This window comes from Anguilla anguilla, chromosome 17 (genome assembly GCF_013347855.1).
Source record: "Anguilla anguilla isolate fAngAng1 chromosome 17, fAngAng1.pri, whole genome shotgun sequence".
Classification (NCBI taxonomy): domain Eukaryota; kingdom Metazoa; phylum Chordata; class Actinopteri; order Anguilliformes; family Anguillidae; genus Anguilla; species Anguilla anguilla.
In genome coordinates this window covers 4,070,432-4,092,201 of record NC_049217.1, presented here as the reverse complement: position 1 = coordinate 4,092,201, position 21,770 = coordinate 4,070,432, and the positions used below count along the sequence as shown (strand labels likewise).

The window sequence follows — 21,770 nt, the reverse complement described above, 5'->3', positions numbered from 1 at the left end:
ATTAGAGTTCGTCCGCATTCAGTTCAGGCAGCCGCGAGCCTCCATGTTGTTATAATTTCCTCGTCACAACAACCCACCCCCACGCTCAGATCTTCCCCCCTTTTCCTACTGATCCTTTGACGAGGAAAAAAACCCCAGAACGTCCAATGTCAAAAGGTCTTCTAAAAAGTAGGCTACGCTTCCTTTGCCGAAAGTTAAAGCGGCAACTGGATACAACACAGAATAGATTCGTTTTGCCTTAACATTCAGACATTGCTTTTTCCTTCACACTATTTTAGTCTTCCCTTCTGCCTCCCAAGAAGGGGAGGCTTGAAACCGTCACTTGTAAGGACTCAACAAAGGGGAATTTGAAACCGTACCTGCATAAAAAAGTGTGTGTATATGTATATGTATATATATATATATAAAAAATCATAGAAACTTCCAGGGGTTATCATGCAGAGAACAAGTTACTGTTTCACCAGCGGTTACATGAAATAAATCCACATGCTCTATTAATTTACTAATAGACTATGCGCGTTTTCACATGTGAGGTTTTTATTCTATTGACGTTTATTCTATTGTGCCTCTTTACGTAGGTCAATAGTTGTTCTCCATGTGCACGTGGCAGTAAATTTACAGCCACGAATTTGTCTCCTTTTATCAAGTGTGCGATTTTAGCGTTGTTGTTTTAGCGTCGGTTGTCAGGCCTAATGTGAACGTCCATTGTGGTATTGAGAGGACACTCGTATGGGCACGAAATAAATGTAAGGGGAAAGGGCGCCTATAAATGCAAATCCATTTCGTTTCTTGACTTTTAAATTACATAATTCCATAACTAGGCCTACATATTTATGTTGGGGAATTAGGGTGCTGAATAATATGATTTTTCTTAAGCCTAAACTGTATATTGACAGCAGTTTCTTATAACAGATGAATAAAAATTAATCAACAAAATGAAAACAACAAATTTACCAAAACAACCACGCACAGTCGTTACACCAAGTTTGCATTAAAATGTAGTCACATCGAAGCATTCCTCTATTGACTCATTTCCTTGTCATTACTACAAAAAATAAAATCAACTCTAAAAAAATTAGCCGTTTTATCGCTCTTTGACTCAACTTAACACTGCGTATATTACAGCATTGAAATTCGGCTTAGCTCAAAACAAGAAAGCCAACAACTATACCAGACATTTACAACAGCGACGTAACGAAAAAAAAAAAATGAAAAGAAAAAATGTTGATTAAAAAGACGCGCGTATTCCACTTTACCTTAATGTAAATTGCAAGTATACATTTGGTCTTCTTGTAAGTTAAGCAAATCATTCCGGAAAATACTAGGTTCGCAAGTAATAAAATAGGCTTACGCCTCCAACGATGGAAATACAATCGCAGACCGAGGACATACACTGGCTAAATGTGAGATTCATTCCGATTATTTTATCCAAATTAACCGAGTTGTCCACTAGTGAATTTAACTGCGACTACCTCCAGATCTGCCCATGTCTATTTTGATCATCAGAGCTTGAATAGAAGAGGTTCCTTGAAACCGCCTTCCTAAAAATTCTCACTGCTTGTTTTGATCATTCAGTCTTGAAGGGAGGGGACCCTTGAAACAGCACAATCTCCTTGGTCCATAATTGGTTTTATAGAGCTGGCGAAGAGCCAAAGTGTTTACATTGCGGTGATTGGCACTTCATGTAACCAATCGCAGTTTTTTCTGCAGAATTTTGTCTTGTTGGGTTTAAAGGGGCGGTGCTTGTAAAACAATGCTTGTTTCATTGCCTAAGAGTTTACCGAAATCTACAGTGAGGGACCTACATGGGGCTTTTCTCCCCCCGATGTTAGCCTACAGTTCATCCTACGGCTGGTGTGTAAATGGAGTATTCCAAGTCTTTCAGCAAACGTTTGGATGTAAAAGAATCGTTGGATTTATGTAGCGTGATTCGCCATGGCAAGTAAGAATTTAATGTTTTGCAAAGTATAGGCTACTTCTATCCGATATCTTGTTCAAAGCGTTTGGATTACGGATTGGCGTTATTTGTAAACATTTCAAAGTTGTTTAAAAAGGCGGGTAGCTCTTTAAAACTGAGCATAATTTCGAAAAACGTTTCAAAAACAGATTCGCAGACGCACAAGAACAACGAAGGTGGGACGTTTCTTTGAAATAAGTTTGATGCAACTAAAAGAAGTTTGAAACGCAGGCTAGCAGTAGATCGGGTTTGTTGATATTGAAGAATGGGCGTTTAATACGACCAATGTATTTTTTTTCTTTAGGAAGCATTCAGACATAGGCCATTTTATTATCAGAAATCTTAACATCGCCGTAATAAAATCTGTCGTGGGGTTTTTAATTCAATTCACGTTTTAAACGGGCTGGTCCTAAATGTTTGGAATCAATGGGATGGGTCACTATTATAGCTTGCGTTCAATGGGGTGTATTAACACCAGCAGTCTGATGAGTGCATCAATAAGTATTAACGTGTAACACCCAGTGATACAGCATGCACAACATAACCCTTTCTGACGACGAAAACAAACCGTTGCATGATAGCGAATCGTATTGATTAGGAATTTGTAAAGCCGTTTGTGTAGAGAATTTTGTAAGCAAATAGAATATATATTTATTATTGACTTAATTTCTATGACATCGAGCACTGCTGGCGACTTCATACGCGTATTTTCAAATATCACAACAGTAGCGTCGCTTAGACATACCGGACAGCAATTACGAACGAAGGAAATACCCCTCGTTCACACTCACGTCCACAGTAAGTAGCCAACGCGTCAGTCTGTGGCGTTGCTATAACGTAAGCGTTAGGCTACTTTTTGGTAAACACTGGCGTCGGCTGCTTGGGTAAGACAGTATATTCCACGTTATTAGTTTGTAGTTCTGTGCGTTGAAAACACGGCTGGGAGCAATCGTTTTCAATCTTGTGTTTTAAGCCTTTTCATCCGGGATTTCCGTTGCAGTTCTGCAAGCTATATCTGGGCCTAAATGTTGAGTTTGTGCTTCCTTTCGCTCGGGAGGTAAGACACTTGGCTTACAGATGCAACCAAATAAAACGTACTCAGTATACTACGTTATAGAATGTTCTTCTCATAAACGAAACATGGTTATCTTCAAACGTGTATTGGAGCGTGTATTGTTATCTTCAAGCGCCTAAAATCTGCATAGTATCGCGTTTGAATTGAAAATGTTTGTCGGATAGTTAGTCGGATAAGCGTTCACTACCCATACTTCTATCCTGCACACGAAAATAACAAGCCGTCAGATGCTCCAGATACTGTAACACATTTGTAGCACGATGAGTTTATTTACTTGAACAAACAGTGAGTTTTTGGGTAAATGAGCTCATCGCCAGTCAAAAAGGCAACGCGGAATATTTGTAGCTACGCTGTGAGGGCTGCAAATTAGAACATCGTTGCCTACCTTGGACGCTGTCAAAAACATTACGAAAACAATTGTTTTAATGTCCAAATATGTTTGTTTTTTTGTTTTTTTTACAAGCGCCGAAAGGCTAGCGCATCAATATAAGCAAGTATATGTAAATAAATGACAGGACCGAGTAATTATAACAAATGCGTCATTGACGATGTTTGAATTAGCCCACGTTACTTTGATATCCAGTCTTCGTTTTTTAAAACTGTTTTGGTCCTTCTCCCAAAAGTGTCCCCTCAGTGTTTGTTTTCTTTTGTTTTTAGGTCAGCAGAATGCCTGATACAGACGCTGATTTGCCCGGAAATATAGGGACTGTTTAACAATCTGGCTTTCTCGGAATTCCTCAGTGGACTGTTTTCGACACTAAGTTTATCTGTTTTGGATAATGGATGGCCGAGATTGCGGACCCCCGAGATCTGTTCATCTTCCCCCACCTTTACTCACGGGGCTGGCCATGGAGTCACACCGGCTTGGAGCGGCTGCTGCAGCCGGCAGAATACCTCCTTCCCCCGGCCACTTGGGCGCGGGACACTCGGCATCACTCCATACTGGAAAATACTTGTCATCGGCCATTAACCTCCGTTCTCATCACGGTGAGTGTCACTCTTTTTTTAATTGCGAACGCCTTGCGAATATTTGTTTTGACCATTCGGGATGTGTAAACCAAGTAAATGTGGATGTACTGGTGAATCGTAAACTGTTAAATATCCACAGATTATGTATGAAAGTATGCAAAGAAGTGTACACTTGAGTCTGTGCGTGTCGTCAATTATTGTATTTTTTTAAAACATTTTTAGTCATGCTTATAAACTGTTATTATCTATACTTATATATTATGTATACATATGTGGATTATGAGCGAAACCACATTTTCGTTTTAGGGGAGTGGAGTATGGGCGTGTATCACCTACATGTCCTACATGGCTTACAACTAGGCTACTTACCAACAATGATCACCAAACGTTTTGTACATACTGAATGTAGCTAATGAAAGAATGTCAGTCTCAGGTCTTCCGCTGTTAATCGCGTTCATTGTTAGGCCGTCTCTTGTGGTAAATCTATGTTTAGAAGAGCACGGAACTTTGACATTATTAGATTTGCTGCGTTTAGATTCTCGTGATGACATAAGCCCGGAGATGACAGATTCGATGATATCAAATATTCACAAATATGTGAAAATGCTGATAGGCTATTTGTGATTACCATAACGACAAGTGTAATGCGATATGGATCTATAGCTTGTCATTCTGTTTATTTGAATTGCCTAGAGTGAGTGTTATGATTTTCGTCGAAATGTTGAATGTGTAAAGGGATGGGGGTTTAAAAAAAAAAAAAAAATCAGAGTAAAACAGTAATTGCATCAGCTTTTACTTTGTTTACATATGCATGTTGCGAGGGGAAATGATTTATCACTCTGAGAATGCAGGCTATGCCAACTAATCGTGTAGGTAGTTTCATTGAGCTGAATAACGGGAGTTGAGTAATGAGATGTAGGCTACAGTTAGGCTAGCAGTGTCACTGTTTTGCTGGCTGTAGTCTCAGATATCTGTGCGAAATGGATTGAACTAAAAATGTAGGCACAATATATCAGTCTACTGTAAGAATATAGCAGCCATCTATAAGGTAAACGGTTTTTGTGCTCAGAATCTGTTCTGAATATCGAAAAACCTGTAACGCATCTTTTTCGCGTTTGATTGCGATATTTTACGTGTTCGGTTTACACGGGCAGCTGCATAGCGGTATTTTCCATTTACAGGCAACTGATTGTTCGCCTGTCATTTTTTAAAGAAATCCTTTAACTATGCATTAAGTCTAAAGAGATGGGAGGAAATAGCTTTGACGACCTGACAGATTTCAAAATGCACCGAAGACTCCCACGAACTTCTTTTTGGACTTCATATGTTATCCAGACTTAAAGTAGTTTTCATTAAGGTGGCTTAAATTCAATTGCATATTCTTAAACATGTAGACCAGTTCTTAAAAGGACATATCACATTCTGTGACACCAGCAGGAATTGGCATGGATATTAAATTTGCTCCATGGAGTTGTTGGGCTATAACAGTGTTTTCCAAAATCTGTTAAACCAGTATGTCACCAGTATGTTTAGATTTGAGTGCCACCCCCTATTCAAATACGTGCCCCATGCTTTGTAACCTTAAAATGTGTTTGCTTTTTGCATAGAGAAACGTTTTTGCATATCATGTTTTGTTTAATGTTGTAATTTGACCTTATTGAATTTAATGGCCAAAGAGCCTTTTCATTTTACTGTATTCGTTTCTATTTTTCGGACATGGAGGGCCGAACAAAACCCAGTGCTGCAAGCTTATTGTTTAGCGGTGTCTCTGCCCGAGCATTACAGTTTGGGAAAATATGTTTACAAGCAGATTAGGTATGCGGTCAGGGAGCTAAGTGAGGAAGCTAATCCAAAAGAATGAAAACGCAGAAATGGAAATTTCGTTCTTGCGTAACACGGGCAGTGTGGGAGTCAAAGAAAGGCAGGGGAACTTGTAATAAAGTAGCACTCCTGAACTGACAGATTGTAGCATGGTTTCGGTGGAAAAAAGAGGTCTATTTCAGAATTGGGGGGAGGGGTGGGGGGTTGCCCGGTTATGTCAAGGAAATGGTTTGTTATCTCAGGTCAACAGCCGAGCTGATATTTTAGAGTGCCTACCCCTCTCTGTGCTGTTCAGAGCAACCTGAAAACATTTCAATGAAACGATCGTGTTGGAAATGTCAAACATGATTGTAGCCGGCTGTTGCGGGTCTCTCGAAATTTTAAATGCAACGTTTTGTTCCCGACACAATCGAGACGTTGTCAGCCAGCTCTCTCAGGGCAACGCCGGCTTTGCACAATTGTAATATTTTCCCTCTGCATTTCTCTCGAGCTTTTTGTTGCCTCTGGATTTATGCGATTTTGGGTTTGACGAGTCTTTATAAACACGGTATTTGCACTGCCGAGAACTCGCATTTAGCACTCCCATACCGCTAGCAGCGCGCTCTATCCCGCTGCGCCTTATTGCTGGCTTTTGCCTATACCGTGCGCCTGTCTGATAATGTGGTTGGATGATATGTCAGCGAAGCCAGATTGATTCGAGTGAAGGGGAGCCATTTCACAAAATATAGTGCTGTCAAATGGTAAAAGAGATCTGATAGCCCTGCTGGCTATGCTGCTCGGTTTATCTAAAATGGTGAGGCATTGTAGCGACGGTTTGCTACAGCAAACAGCAGGTCTTGGCTTCAGAGGTTCCCACTGTGTTCCCTTGTCTGATATCACTGGGTCAGGAAGTTTGAAGGAGTGAGTGAATATTCTAGAATGTTTTTTTTTTAAATTATTTTTTTTTTTAACTCTCACAAGAAGTGCGAGATTCATGGTTTGTTTTTGGTTGAGAGTTTTCATCTTTTAAGTTTGTTAACTATGTCCACATTAAACCAGTACGTTCTGGTGAATGAGAGGCATCAATTGTAAAAAGTGCTTTGGATAAAAGCGCTATATAAATGCAATCCATTTACCATTTACCATTTACGTTCCCCTGAAAACATTTTTCCTTACTGGGTTGAAAAAAATAAAGAATGTTCGTTTCAGTGCACTTATGTTATGTAGCCTGGTTGAATTGTTTTTAATGGTGAAAAAAGTGTAATGTGCATGTATTTGGTCACCGATAAGCCGATTTCCAGATGTCTGGGCTAGAAATAGCATGGATGCTGCGTGTTTACCATGTTTTTCTGGTAACTTTTTTTTTTTTTACGTTGGTAAACGGCAAGCTCCAAGTTGACTTCAACTGAGCCCTTTGGAGGTAATGAAACCGGGAGGGCCAATCATGTCTCGCAGCCTAAACTCTCCGAGGCCACCCGCTCCCTATGCTCATAAGGGAGCGCAATTAACGGAGGAGATACGACATGAAGTTGTTTGGAAAGAAATTGTGTGTGTAGATTGGCTCCATTTGGGATGTTATTTGTGTATGGCTGCAGTTGTGCTCCCTGGATGAATTGCTTGCTTCTCTTAATCTGCATCCTGTAATTTCTGCTATTGCTTACTGTTGTGGGGTAAAAATGCATTTGGGGGGGGGGGGGGGGGGGGGGGGGGGGGGGTGGGTAAAAGGCTGTATGGATTTATGAGGAGATCGCCCGCTTGTGAGATGTGTCACTTTTGAGTGCTACCCGTTCCAAGTCCCCTTTCTAAACGGGATGGGGGTAGGTGTTGGGGTGGACAGACAAACAGGATTTATTCTGTCTCAGTCTGTGGCCTAGCCCACACAGAAGAGCTGGCACAGGAAGAGAAAGTGTGGTGATTTTTCCCAGTAATGGCTGAGTGTTTGTTTGTTTATAGGAGTTTGTGCTCACTGCCTGGTGTACAAAAAGGCACCCTATCTCACGGAGAGGCAGTAATGTCACTCGTTATTCAATTCTTGACTTTTTCCGTTGTATTGCCAGATTTATTTTTGCACACTCTACACTGTATTAATCCACATACATGCCTTTGTATTCCTTTGGTAAAAATTCTTCCTTTTTTGCCACCTGCATAACATGCATCATTGTCCATAAGCAATCCATGAAAAAATTATAGCAATGGTAATAATTGCTTTAAATAATTTTCTTATATATTTTTTTGTAACTTTCTTATTGTGAAGGTCAATATTTCCTTTCTTGACGTTGTTTGGTCCAGTTATATATAATATTTTTCCCCCGTATATGCTGAGTGCAGGAAGGGGGAGATGCAGAACAATCAAGGTTTTTCATTCCCCTCACAACTTTAAATCCAAGCCCGTCTTGATCCGAAGAGAGTGTATGAGCCGAGAGAGGTCGGGGCCAGACGCGAGCTTTCGCTTCCGTTTCTTCAATGAATACTCGCTCGGGGCAGCAGCTGGTGAACAGGCCCGCGCACCGAAATAAAAATACAGCCACTCGCTAAAGCGCATACCAGAAATGTGTTACTGATTACAACCTGCAGGAGAGAATCTGGGTGGAAGGCGCATATTACTTCTGACGCTGGGGTCATTTGATAGCGGTGCCATTTGGTGGGACGACTAACTGTGTCTCCGGCTTGCGTAGTGTCTGGCTGAGTATTGGATACGGGAGACTTACGTGATTGGGGAGAGGCAAATGTTTTGCGGTGTCCGTGTTACCTCGGTATATGCACCCTGCCCTGTCTCTGTTTGTTCTGTGAGTTCATGCGTGTGTCCAGAATGTTGGCTAGAAATGACTCTAAGATTGGGGGGTGTTGGGTGGCGGGGGAGGAACTTTCGCAGACTTAAATGGGCACTTCTGTGCCGTGCAGCGTGTGTTTATGGAATGACTCAATTTCCTCAGAAACTGTTGAAAATAGCGTAGGCTACTTCCTTAAAAACATCACTCGTTAGCAATGACGGATGCTTTCTTTGGAAAACCGAACTAAGCGTGGGCCGGGTTATTCCTGTCAGTGGTGTTGTTTTGAGGACGGGCATTTAACCTAACTATGTATGTGCTTCAAGAAATGACCGTTAAAGCTATATGCTTTCGGAAATATCAAGTTTGTGTTGGACAGTTTGCAAGCGCTCATGGGTCTACCATTCTTAAAGGTTCTTCAATAAATGCCAACTCTGATAAAAGCGCTTTATATTTAAGGTGTAATGGGATGTTTAACTCACGTTGAGTAATGAACTGCGAAGGCCGCATTCGTTTTTAATTTCGTCAGTGTTGTGTTTTCAGCGGCGCTTGCATTCTGGGCCCAGAGGAGGTGAAATGGTCTGATTAAAGCACATCTATTTGCGGCACATTTGTTGTGAATGGGCCTGTTTATGCGTGTGAACATTGTAAGTGTCTGGAGACATGCGGTGGGAGTCGGATTTTTTGCAGGTTTATGCAGTTTAGTCTTTTTAAACCGTGCTGTGTGAACCATACGTAATATACAGCCTATCACGCGTTGCAAAGACTGAAACTATGGTTCCCAACGAATATGAGCTACGGCACTCGCAGGCATTTTAGTGCTCGGAGATCATTTATGTTCTGCCAGAATGTGATTATTGCAGTAGTACTTGATCAATTTAACAGACCTCTTCATCCATAGTGAATTAGGTTAGGCATACTTTTATAACGCGTGTCCCAGTTCTAAATATAAATGTGTACATAATGACAATTCGTGTAAAGATACAGGCAGTCTAACTGGGGTGTCACTTGTGCTCTTCTGGCAATGTGACATGTTGCTATAGATGCGAACCCCACAGCACTCCATTTAATCAGACCTGAGATTATCAACAAATGCCCCTGTCCAGAATTTGAAAGGAGATTAGATGCACCTTCTGTGTCACACAAAGGCCCCTCCCCTGTTCTCAATTCATTTAATCTTCATCTGTTTGAAGGGATTGTTGTGGTCACCGTGGGCGGAACGCTCTGCAGAATGTAAGGGCAGGGGAAATGACAATAATTAGAATGACGCACATTGTGGCCCGTGCACATAAAAATAAACATAGAGGAGAGCAATTATTTTGGTTGACAGGCTCTGTAATTAGATGCTATGAAGTGGTCGCTTTCAACAAAAAAAAAAAATGACTGAGTGGTCTTGAAAGTGTTGCTCGTAGCAACAAGCTTTTTCTTGTCTCGTAGTGAACGGAATTCCTTCTCTTGTAGTGTTTGTTTTAGTGGTAGTTAAAAAAAAAAAAAAAAAAACTGAATTCACAACTAGAGCGAGATACGCGGTGTTACCGCATCTTATTTCGAGGCTAGGGGTGTAGTAAGGGCCGTCAAAGAGGGAGCGCAGACTTTACCGACCTACAAGGCCGTTACGCTTCGCTGCCAAAGAGTGACGGCGGATTGACGGCGGTTTTATTAGCCCTGCAGCTGCTTGAATCCCTCCTGTAATATTGCAGCAAAGCGTTCCCTCCTCTTTGTCCTGCGCTCGCGCTCCCACCAATTATTGATGTGGGGCCCTCTTACAGTATTGTACGATGCTATTGCTTTCCCCTTTCCCTTTTTTCGTTAGGCCATTTACGCGTGTATGGTAGAGATGGATCGCGTAATTTCGTGTCTGTTAAATATTTGCATGCGTCTGTGCATGCCTACGTGCGTATATTTTCCCGTTTATCGGTTCTGTTGTTTAGTTCTTCAGTGAAATTGTCCCGTATTTCTTAGCCGTTAACTTGCCCTCCAGATTTAGTCATGCAATCTTTTGGGACCCCTCTCCACTCCCTTGTGAGTTTTAGATTTCAGTTCACCGTGCGGGACGTCCGCCCCAATGCTTCTGAGTCTCTCTAAGACTAATACGGGCAGGCTAGGGTTGTGACTGGCAGTCCAATAGACTTTACTGACCTCTGCTGATTTTTCTGGTTTTAAGTGCTCTAGTGTTCAGAGGGAGTGCAGGCAAGAGGAGTATTTAGGGGGATGAAGGAGGGTGGACAATTTATGTGCCAAAAAGTCCATTGATTTAGAAGTGGCCTTTATTATATTGGCCGTTGGAGCGTCCTATTTCTGTAAGTTCAAGCAAGTGTGAGCAACTGGGCAGCTGTGGCAATATTGTGTAACCTGCTGCAATTTCTGGAACGATGTTCTCGGGCTTCCAAGTTCTGTTGAGCTGCGTTCATCTGCTGGAAGATCATGTGGCCTTCTGCTCCTTAGGAAATGATTCACTGAAATCAGTTGGCCTAAACTTGCCAGTTAATGCTTTTCGGACGTCCAGTCATCTGCCTGGGCTGAACAGGTTTGTACAATCTGCGTTTCGACCCGTAGGCTCTGTGTTCAGGTGCTTGCAAACATTAACGGGAGTTAATGATTGGCAAATGCATTGTTCAGTAATGCTCCGTTTAGCGGCTTGGGCAGTGGAGCAGTGCGTAATGGTGTAGCATCGCTACGGACTCAACTTCAGTTTCAATCAAACTGTTATTACAGCATTATTTTTGGAAGTGCTGATGCAGGCTTTCCGGTACCTACTTGAAAAGAGAGCTTTCGGGTGGGGCCAGTTTTCCGTTTATCTCGAGTGTCAGAGCAGTCTGTAGTCTTGGCCTTATCGGCTGTGCCACTGTTTATTTAAAAACAAGAATCCTGGTGTTTATTGTGGAGATGGGTGTGGAGTGGTTGCTGAATGACTGATGATATATGTGCTCTTCCGTATTGCACTTAGTTGACAATGAAAAAATAATAAAAATGTTTGGTTGAACTGCATAAGTGCTGTGATTGGTGGGACTAATGTGGGCATTAGCGATGGGATGTCTTAAAATCTGATTGGCTGCCGTAAACTCAGTGGGGGGAAAACAACCTATCTGTGGATAAATTTGCGCAAATTAATGCAAGTGATTCCACACAAGCCAGGTTGATGCTTAAATGCACATCAAGTCATTGTCAAATTGATGGCCATACATTGGTAGGTCTTTTCCCCCCAGAAAGTGTCAAGAAATTGTGAAGAAAATGTATTATTACATTTGTCTGTTTGAGAGAGAGTTGTTTGTGAGTGCAGAAACATATTTGTGAACTGATTGTTTAGTGTAAGAAAATTTTTTTTTTTGAGAATCAGGTTTTGTGTTTGTGTTGAGATCATCTCATTTATTTAATGATTTATGAGACAATAATAACCCCGTGCAGATAGTTGGCCATTCAAAATTAAAGTGGGAATTAGACATGCTCACCCATCATTGGGCGCCATAATTATAGAGAATTTTTTTTTTTTTTTTTTAAATGCGGCCATGATTGGTGTTTATATTTCAGCCATTGTTAATGTGCACTTCAGTAAGTTCTCGAATCAGCTTGTTATTCGTGGTGGGTGGATACACGGAGAATGCCAAGGCCAGTCAGGAATAACAGTTCGCGCTGCTCATCATAAACATTCTCGTTTGGGATGCCCGAGTTCAGATGTTATGCCCATCACCCCCTTTTTTTTTTAAAATAAGGAATTTGCTTGGCTTTCCATGCTTTTGTGATATTTGCCTTCTACACGCATGATCTAGTTTCTAGTTTTGAACAGTTCTTAGTATGCAAATAAGCCCAACGCAATCATCAGACCCCCCCCCCCCCCAAAAAAAGGTATTTGTAGCCAAATGAGGCTTTGTAACCCTTATCATGCTTGGAGGTTAGCCCCAAGCCATTAGGTTGCATTGCAGCCCGGTGAGCTAATGCTAATCGTCTTGCAAGCTTGCAAGTTAGTGCAGTTACGAATGCTTTTGCGCCTATTTTTTTAAAGATGTAATCCTGGAATGGTGTGGAAATAATCCATATTGAATCACCTAAAATTCTTGCAAGAATTTCTTTTCTCCTGATGCTGAGAATTTAGCAGTAGCAACAGCACAAAAGTGTGTTCCGCAGTTAGTCTCTGCATTTAAAAAAAATTAAATTCAATTACATTTCTGTGTCTGAAATCCGTCCGCCAGTCTGCCTGTCCGGGAGCAGGCTGGAGTCCGAAGGCCTCTGATTCGCTCGGGTTCCACTGGAAGACCCCGGAGTCTTCCGCGCGCGAAAGAAGCGAAATCCGCGCGTTTGTAACGCAAGACACGAATCCTTCCCAGCCGTCTCCAGCGGCCCGGTGACATTTTTGTTTAATTTGGCGCGGGTCTGCCGACGCGCGGCTCTTTCCAGGGTAAGACGGGCGCCGGGCCGCCGCCCTCTTTAGGTAAATATTTGCCTGTTCGGTTCCAGCCGAGGCTCTGGTTGCTACCGGGAGCTCCGGAGCCGGAGCGGAGAGGAGGTGTTTCAGCGGCCCGGGCCTCCGCGCGCAGTCAGGCCTTGGGCGTGCGCTACGGATCCTCGGGTCCGGCGTGTACCATCGCGCGCTGGGCCTGGACAGGCCGGCGTATCGGGCCGCACGTCTCGGTAACCCTGCTCCCCCCGCCTCCCCACTGCCAACGGCTTTGGTGCAGAAGCGGCTACGTGGTGCGATGGGCAGTGGGGTTCGTAAAAACACGCGCTCGCTGCCTTGACTCTCTTCTCTGAACTTCGACGCGTTTTAACGTCCTTCCGCACGCGCTGCGCGCTCGCGCCCTTTCACGGACGTCTCGAGGCAGCCTCTGCCGTTAAGTGGTCCGGAAGCCGGTCGTCTCGCGTGCTGTGAATGTGTGTCCTTCCCAGATGCGTTCGTCTGCGCGAGACGCCGCTAATTTCACTTCGCTGAAATGTTAGGAGCTGCTGACCTTCCCGTTCCCGAGGAGAAGCCAGGCAGTAGAGTGGTCCTGTTGCTTTTGCTTTCTCGTTTGGGCAAAATGCTCAGCACTTCATTCTGCTCAGTCCTGCGCTATTCTTGGACAGGACGGGTCAGCGTGCCACAACTCACTCCTGTCCTTTCGACGAGCATATCTCTCCCTGCCTTCCCTAGCGCTGCTGAGGTTAACTGTACACATTTGCGCTCAAAATGCTTTGATTCATACCTTCTCGTATGTTGTTTTGCTCGACGGGAGTGGTGCCTAAAATGGTGCCTCTGGAATTTGTTCTTTTTTGTTTTTTTTTTTAAAACCGCGCCAAGATAACGCGCCAGATGAGGCCGGCCGAGCGGGCGTTCTGCCGATAAGCGATGGCTGATAAGGTTGTGTTTTTCAGCCGCGCGGCCTGACCTACCGCCAAGCTGACACCGGGCCTCTGCCGTAAAATCTGACCCCGCGGCTCCAGAAAGGGAGGCTTGACTGAATGCTTTTCCCGGGTTCGGTCGGCGTCTGGAGGCCTTCAGGCTCAAGCTGGAGAATGCCTGCGCTTGCTGTTACTCCCCCCCTGTGTGCAAATCCATTGTCCTATAAGTCTCCTAGCGCATTGCAGTTTTGACACGTAGAGTATACCTGTCAGTGGTCCTTTGTCTGTAACGTTGAACAGAACGTTTGTCTCCTGTGCGACACGTTCTGGTTTGGCTGGTTTTTCTTTGTGTGTGTGTGTGTATGTGTGTGTTTTTTTTCCTTCTTCTTTTTAATAAAAACTGGTTTACTCTTAATTGACTGGATTACAATAACGGTTATTCCACGCTGATTGAGGCTGCCAATTTGGGCCAGGCTCCATATGTGTAGGATTTAGAACCTGCTCAGTCAGCAGCAATACACATATACACACACACACACACACACACACACACACACACACACACAAAGCAATCACAGGGTCCTTACGTCTCAGGCACACACATTCAGTGTCTTTATTATTTAATTAAATGTTGAATTCTGCTTCCACTACCCAATGATATATATATATTATATAACATTTATTTGGCAGACACTTTTATCCAAAGCAACGTTCAGTGCCTTCCAAAGGTCATTAGAACAACTACAAAACACAAGTCCGATAAGGTACAATACTCATTACGTAACAGTTATGCATAGTCATGAACACATTAAGTCCAGTTCACACAGTAAGCATTGGCTATAACCAGAAAGTTATGGTAAGTGAAATTATGAATGACATGTTACACTACATTACAGGCATTTATCGAAAGCGTCTTGTACAACTTCTTACAGAGCATTTACATTGTATCCAATTATACAGCTGGATATATACTGAAGCAATGCCGGTTAAGTACCTTGCTCAAGGGTACTACAGCAGTTGAGCCTGTGACTACAAGACCAGCTCCATACCCATTATTCAGAATGTCAGGTTTTAGTCTGGTTTCTAGAGCCTAAGCTTTTGGTGAAATGAGACGGCTACAGAAGCTTCATTTGGTAGGGTCCTCTAAACATCACCGTTCCTAATTTTAAAAAATTAAGCCATTCATGCTGACATTGTCCATTTGTATAAATTATGCTGTAAGGACAGTAATTAAAATCTAAGTTTAAAAATAAAGATGCACAGAGTCTGGCAGCGGGATAATCAGGTGCTTCCAGTGTTTTGTGAACCGCTCTGTATTCAGATATGCATAGGACATGTGGCCACGCATCTCTGGAAAAGATATTTTGCATAAAATGAATGCCATTTTATTTTCATGTTATTGTCATAGTTACAGTGAAGTAACCATGACGATGGTAATTTGGAAAACAGAATTGTCATTCCCAGCGGCATCGTGTCATCCATCATAAAATAGATTTGTTTGTCTTTTGTATTATTAGCAAGATTTTTTTCTTGCGTGGCTTTAAAATGGAGGGCGAGTGGTTGTCGTTGTGGGTTATCTGGTCCACTGTGTGGACTAGCTTTGGTGCAAAAGCAATAGCCTAGTTAATAAGGAATAATTAAGGTTAATATAAGGATATATCCAATGAGGGCAGTACTGTGTTTTCTACTCACCAAAACAGGGTTTATGTTGAAATGTTAGGATTAAAACGTAGAATGTAAGGCGTTCTGGTTTCCAGCTGTAAAATTTTGATTTGGAGTTAATGCACTCCTGTGTGCGCGCACATTTCCGACCTCGCGGGTGTCGGACTCCCGCCTGATTTTGCACTCCGGCAGACTCGTAAAGAGGAAATGAGACGGCTGCGATTGTGTCGCTCCAGAACAGTTTACTGCGTATCGAAGGGCACTGCGCGTTTGAGGCTTGCTGTTTTTGTTCGCATTCCTATTCTTTTTAAAGAGTACACAGGCCACAGGATGTGGAGGAGACCAGCGCGTATGCTTCTTACAAGCCCAATAAAAAAACTAGAGGAATTTAAACGCTTTACGCTTATGCTGCGGCGTGTTCGCCGTTTTTACAGGCTACTCGAACGGCAATTGCGATTGAAATTCTCAAGCTTTCGCACGGTTGCCCCACGATCGACAAAACAAATAGGCCTACAAAAGAATTGGAACTGGACACACATTGACTTACGTGTGTTTTTAAAAACCGAGTTTTGTAAAGAAAATAATGACATCGGTTAGAATGCTAAGCTGGGTCCTCTTCTGCATAAATGCACGTGCTCAAGGGATTGACAGCGAGAGGTTTGTTCCGCGTTGTGCGTGTGGGTTGAAAGCATGAAGCGGTTAAACCATTAACCTGTCTGAAGGATTAGTGCCCTCTGTTCGCCTCTTATAAATGATTCATTTTTGTTAAGCCTCATTAAAAAAAACCCATTGTGTATCAGAATACATATGGCTTGTCTGTCAATGAGTCACATGACGTGAATCAGGCTGAGGAGATATCTTGTATCCCCCACCCCCTTTCTCTCTAAGCTGTGGTACAGGCCCTTGTCTTTCGTTGCATGCTCCCTTGCCAAGCAGTTATTTTAAACAATGGAAAGCAAGCTGTTCCGTAGGGCCCTTGTTGTGAAGCGCGTTGTTTGCATTAGCCCCTGTTCTGAGGCAGGGGAAATGTGTGTTGTGCTGCAGGTGGTGATGGTGCTGCATGCTGCTACCAGATGGGCAATGAAATTGAAGTTGCCCAGATATGAAGGTGTTTATAATCAGCTTTAGGGTAGTGCGCGGACTGCTGTGTGACCCCCACTTCCCCGTTTCTTGGGAAAATGTATATATGTATTGTGTGTGTGTGTGTGTGCGTGTGTGTGCATGTGGCGAGCATTGTTGGGCTGAATGGCCTGTTCTTGTCTTTATGTTATGTTATCTTCTGTTGTTACGTCATGTTATGTTATGGTGCAGTATGTTATCTCATGTTATGTCATGTGTTAATGTGTGTGTCGGTCTGCCTGTTTCTGTCTGTGAGTGATGTGGGCGTGTCTGTATGTGGCTGTGTCTGAGTGCATCTGTATGTACGTCTGTCTGTCTCTGTCTGAGAGACATGGCATTATCTGTCTTAGAGATAGGGCTTTATCTGTCTGTCCATGCACAGTGGGCATGCATGTATGTCCTCGTGTATGTGCGTGCGTCTGTGCGTCCGCGTGCTTGAATCTCTGTGCAGCACGTGGCTTGGCAGTGCTGTAAAATTGCAGCTCAGTGCCCAAAACTGAACCGCCACCGCATGTGGGTCACTTGTGTTAATTTAAAATGCTGCTTGGCAGGCATTTTAAATTCCGCTGTCCCAGCATAACTGCATCAGACGGACTCCAGAAAGGCAACCGCCAAACGTTAGTGTTTCAGCGTTTGAGACGGCAGTGCGGGAGAGACTTGCGCTGATGTGCATGGGCTCTTTTGACCTTTCTGAGTCCATCTCTCTTTCATATTTCTCTTGCTCCCTCTATCTCTTTTAACTAACAAGCTAAAATTAGTTGCAGTAAAATGGCAATGACTGGAATAAAACCACGAAAGCCCTGGAATTCTGGCAGTGAATTATCCTAGCAAAATATTTGGATACCCAATGGATAAATTTCCCCACTCAATGCAAAATCAAGTGCAAACATTTGGTTATGGTGTTTTCCTCCTCAGACAAATTGCTGAGTGTGTGTATTTGTCGATGCAAATGCTTTCCTGTGAATGTGTATGTATTGGCAATGGCTGTGCTCTTCAGTGCTTCTGTCCTGGAACTACTGCCGATGGTGCTACAGGAACCAGGTCCTGGAGGGCCTCTAGTCTGCCAACCTCCACCCCCCCCCCCCCCCCCCCCCGCCAGACCTTACTGTGGCTTTTTTATTTAAACCAAGACCGTTGGCACATTTTAACTTGGTTACATGGTTACATACAACAAACATCTAGCCTTGCCAAATCATAACTGGGTTGAGTGCTTAAATTGGTTCACTTTGCACTTTAGTTGGTAGTGTCAAACACTCAAGGGCCCAGTTTATAGGAAACCATCGAGATTGTGCCTGCAGAAGATTGGGTGCTCCCACGGTGACGAAGCATACTCCACCGAACGGTAGAGCTGTTTGCTGAGAGGTCAATTCAGCCGTAGCAGCATTATCCCTTCCCTTTAACTGACAGTCCTATCGCTCCGTTGAGCTGCCGCTTAAAGGCTCAAAGACATTTAAGCAAAACCGAGTCTCGTAAATCTGCATGCCGAGAGTATCGGACCGCTACGATGCTATTCGTCACCTGCTCTGTGCTGTTACTCCCACCTGTCAGAGTAACCAAACAGAATTACAGTTATTTGTTTCTGTTGGAGCCCTGCGGCGCTTGTTGCGAGCAGGAACTTCTGTGTTCTTTACCCTCATCCAGGTGGACTTGTCAGGACAGGCAAATGAAACCTACGCAAACCTACGGCTTGTTTTTTCCCAATGAACCTACCAAAGATTCCCATATTTTTTTTGGGGGGGGTGAAGGTACTTCCTGCCCAGAGGCGGATTCGCGGAACGTGACCCTGACGGGCGTTTGAGTGAATGCTCGTTCTCTTCGCGCACGCCGTCGGACGAGCGCGAGATCGGCGCGCGCGCGGCGGTCGGTGGCGCGGCGCTGGCGACGGAGCCGCGCGTCAGCGAAAATAAATCTGCTGTCGTCCTTTTTTTGAAAAAACCGCGTGTAGCCATCATTACGCAAACCTCTCACCCGCAGCCGTTTCCTGCTTTTGTCTTGCGGTCGGAGGCCAAGCAGCTTCGCTCCAGAGCAGGGTCGGGCTTTAGCGAATGTGCTATGATGAATCGGGGGGGGGGGCGATGGGGGGGGGGGGGGCGCACTTGACAGCATAGGGTAATTTAAGATAACTACCAACACTCGCAGGTGCACCTACTCGATTTGAAGTGCCTCCTTCAAAACTGGGGAAACGTCAACAGGCGGCGTAAAGCAGGGGCAAATACGCTCTTTAAACAATTATCTTGGTAATTTGCCATTTTGCGCTCGTGCACCTCGGCGTTTGCTTTCTGTTTGTTTTGCAGCTTAGCCTGAACTTTATTTCATGGGGAAATACTCGAGTGCGTCTTGCAGGCAAAGCAAATTTGGCATGAAGTTATTTTTATTCATGGACCGGTCCAGTGCTGCACAGTTGAGTAGCTTTTTTTGTGAGGTGGGGGGTTTTGTGCAATAGTATAATGGAGGCGGGTGTAGTGGTCTCTATAATGGAGGCGGGTGTAGTTGTCTCTGTAATGAAGGCGGGTGTAGTGGTCTCTATAATGGAGGCGGGTGTAGTGGTCTCTGTAATGGAGGCGGGTGTAGTGGTCTCTATAATGGAGGCGGGTGTAGTGGTCTCTATAATGGAGGCGGGTGTAGTGGTCTCTATAATGGAGGTTGGGTATAGTGGTCTCTATAATGGAGGCGGGTGTAGTGGTCTCTATAATGGAGGCGGGTGTAGTGGTCTCTATAATGGAGGCGGGTGTAGTGGTCTCTATAATGGAGGCGGGTGTAGTGGTCTCTATAATGGAGGCGGGTGTAGTGGTCTCTGTAATGAAGGTGGGTGTAGTGGTCTCTAATGGAGGTTGGGTGTAGTGGTCTCTATAATGGAGGCGGGTGTAGTGGTCTCTATAATGGAGGTTGGGTGTAGTGGTCTCTATAATGGAGGCGGGTGTAGTGGTCTCTATAATGGAGGCGGGTGTAGTGGTCTCTATAATGGAGGGTGGGTGTAGTGGTCTCTATAATGGAGGGTGGGTGTAGTGGTCTCTATAATGGAGGCGGGTGTAGTGGTCTCTATAATGGAGGTTGGGTGTAGTGGTCTCTATAATGGAGGCGGTGTAGTGGTCTCTATAATGGAGGTTGGGTGTAGTGGTCTCTATAATGGAGGTTGGGTGTAGTGGTCTCTATAATGGAGGCGGGTGTAGTGGTCTCTATAATGGAGGTTGGGTGTAGTGGTAGTCTCTATAATGGAGGTTGGGTGTAGTGGTCTTTATAATGGAGGTTGGCTGTAGTGGTCTCTATAATGGAGGTGGTTATGGTGGTCTCTATAATGGTGACAGTGTTCAGTGCTGTTGAACACAGCTCTCGACCTGATCCCTCCTGGAGCTCTCTGGCTGGATATGAATGTCGAATCCATAAAATTATCTTTAAAATGAAGGCTGTGTCGGCTGCCCCTTGGTCTGGCTGTGTGCGGAGTCCGTAAAGGCAGACCATCCACTGAGCGTAGAGCTTAGGGATGCAGTATCCCTGCTTTACTGAACTGCACGGCTCCTCTTTAGTTCTCCTGTCCACCCAAAACCACCCCAGATTCCCCGCAAGTCTCACAGTCTCGCGCCTCGCTATCAAATTACGCTTTTAATTGGCTAGATGCGCCGTTTGCTCACATCCTCATGTCACGGAAAAGCGATCTGATCAGATAGGGTGTACCCCAGCGTGTAAGTCAAGCCTGTTTGCTTCGTCTAGCAGGCGGTTGAGCTAATCCTTGTTTTTAAAGTGCCTCATCCGGACAGGTTTGGTTGCCATGGCCGAAGGTAAGCTTACATTATAAAAACAAATCCAAAGAAAGAAAAAAAAATTCTGAGCTGAATTATGAACTGTGCAAACCTGTATTAAAAAAATTACACACAAGTATGTGTATTTCTTGGCTTTGAGTGTTTAATGGGTGCTTGAATTTTGGTTTCACGCCACAAAGCAGTTTCTCTTGTGAGGTTTAAGATGTGAGACGTGGCAGAAATGTTGACACATTTTAATGCGTACCTGATAACAACAAATATCAAGACTAACCTTATAAAAAAAATTAGCGTTCTTAAATTGGTTCAGTTTGCGCTTTAACTGGTAGTATTAAACACCTAAGGGCTCATTATTTGTGGGGCGACATAGCTCAGGAGGTAAGACCGGTTGTCTGGCAGTCGGAGGGTTGCCGGTTCAAACCCCGCCCTGGGTGTGTCGAAGTGTCCTTGAGCAAGACACCTAACTCCTAACTGCTCTGGCGAATGAGAGGCATCAATTGTAAAGCGCTTTGGATAAAAGCGCTATATAAATGCAGTCCTTTACCATATTTAAAAAAAAAATAGCCACCAGGATTGAGCCTGCAAAAGACCAGCCATTGCCACAGCAGCAAATCATACCCAAACAAGCGATTGAGCTGCCGGTTGAAGGATCAAGTCATCTGCGACAGAATTCCCGCTTTTTGTAACTGAACTCCGGCGTTATGCAAAAGTCTCTTTTAAACAGAATTAACCCTTTAAATGGCAGCTCTATAACTCCACTGAGCTGCCACTTAACGTGCTGAGAACATTCTGGCAAAAACAAGTCCCATTAAATGTGCATGCGGAGGGTATTCAAAACACTATAGTACTATTCATCGCGCTTTTAGGCGTTCCCACCATGGACCAACTCGGTCGAACGGGCACATCCACGGTACCTGACACACTTCCCGGTAACCAGTGCAATTATGTTGTTGCTCCCACCTGTCAAATAACCGAAACAGATTAAAAGTTATTTGTTTCTGTTTGGGCCCTGCAGTGCTTGCTGCGAGCAGGAATTTCACTGTTCTTCACCTCATCCAGGTGGACTTGTCAGGACAGGCAAATTAAACTATGCAAACCTATGCAAGACTATGTCAAAATGACTGTTGATAACGCCAAAGAAAATTCCACGCGACTTGTCTTTCCCAATGAACTCACTGAAGATAGTAATTTTTTGGGGGGAGGCCATGGGGGGGGGGGGGGGGGGGGGGGGGGGGGGGGGGGGAGGGGGAGGGTACTTCCTGAGCAAAGACGGGGAGGAAAATTAGCAGACCGTAACCCCCCCCCCCCAATGAACAGTCGAGCAAACGCTTGTGCTTTTTTTCGCACGCTGT

General features: G+C 44.1%; 1 protein-coding gene across 1 annotated transcript in view; it reads left to right on the top strand.

The window, feature by feature from the left end:
- Positions 1 to 2,847: 2,847 nt before the first annotated feature.
- LOC118217397 (trinucleotide repeat-containing gene 18 protein-like) overlaps positions 2,848 to 21,770 on the top strand; it is a 76,993-nt gene continuing 58,070 nt past the window's right edge. Inside the window, 2 exon segments of the mRNA XM_035399358.1 lie at positions 2,848 to 3,014; positions 3,690 to 4,019. Coding sequence (XP_035255249.1) covers positions 3,812 to 4,019 — 208 coding nt within the window. The 5' untranslated portion in view covers positions 2,848 to 3,014; positions 3,690 to 3,811.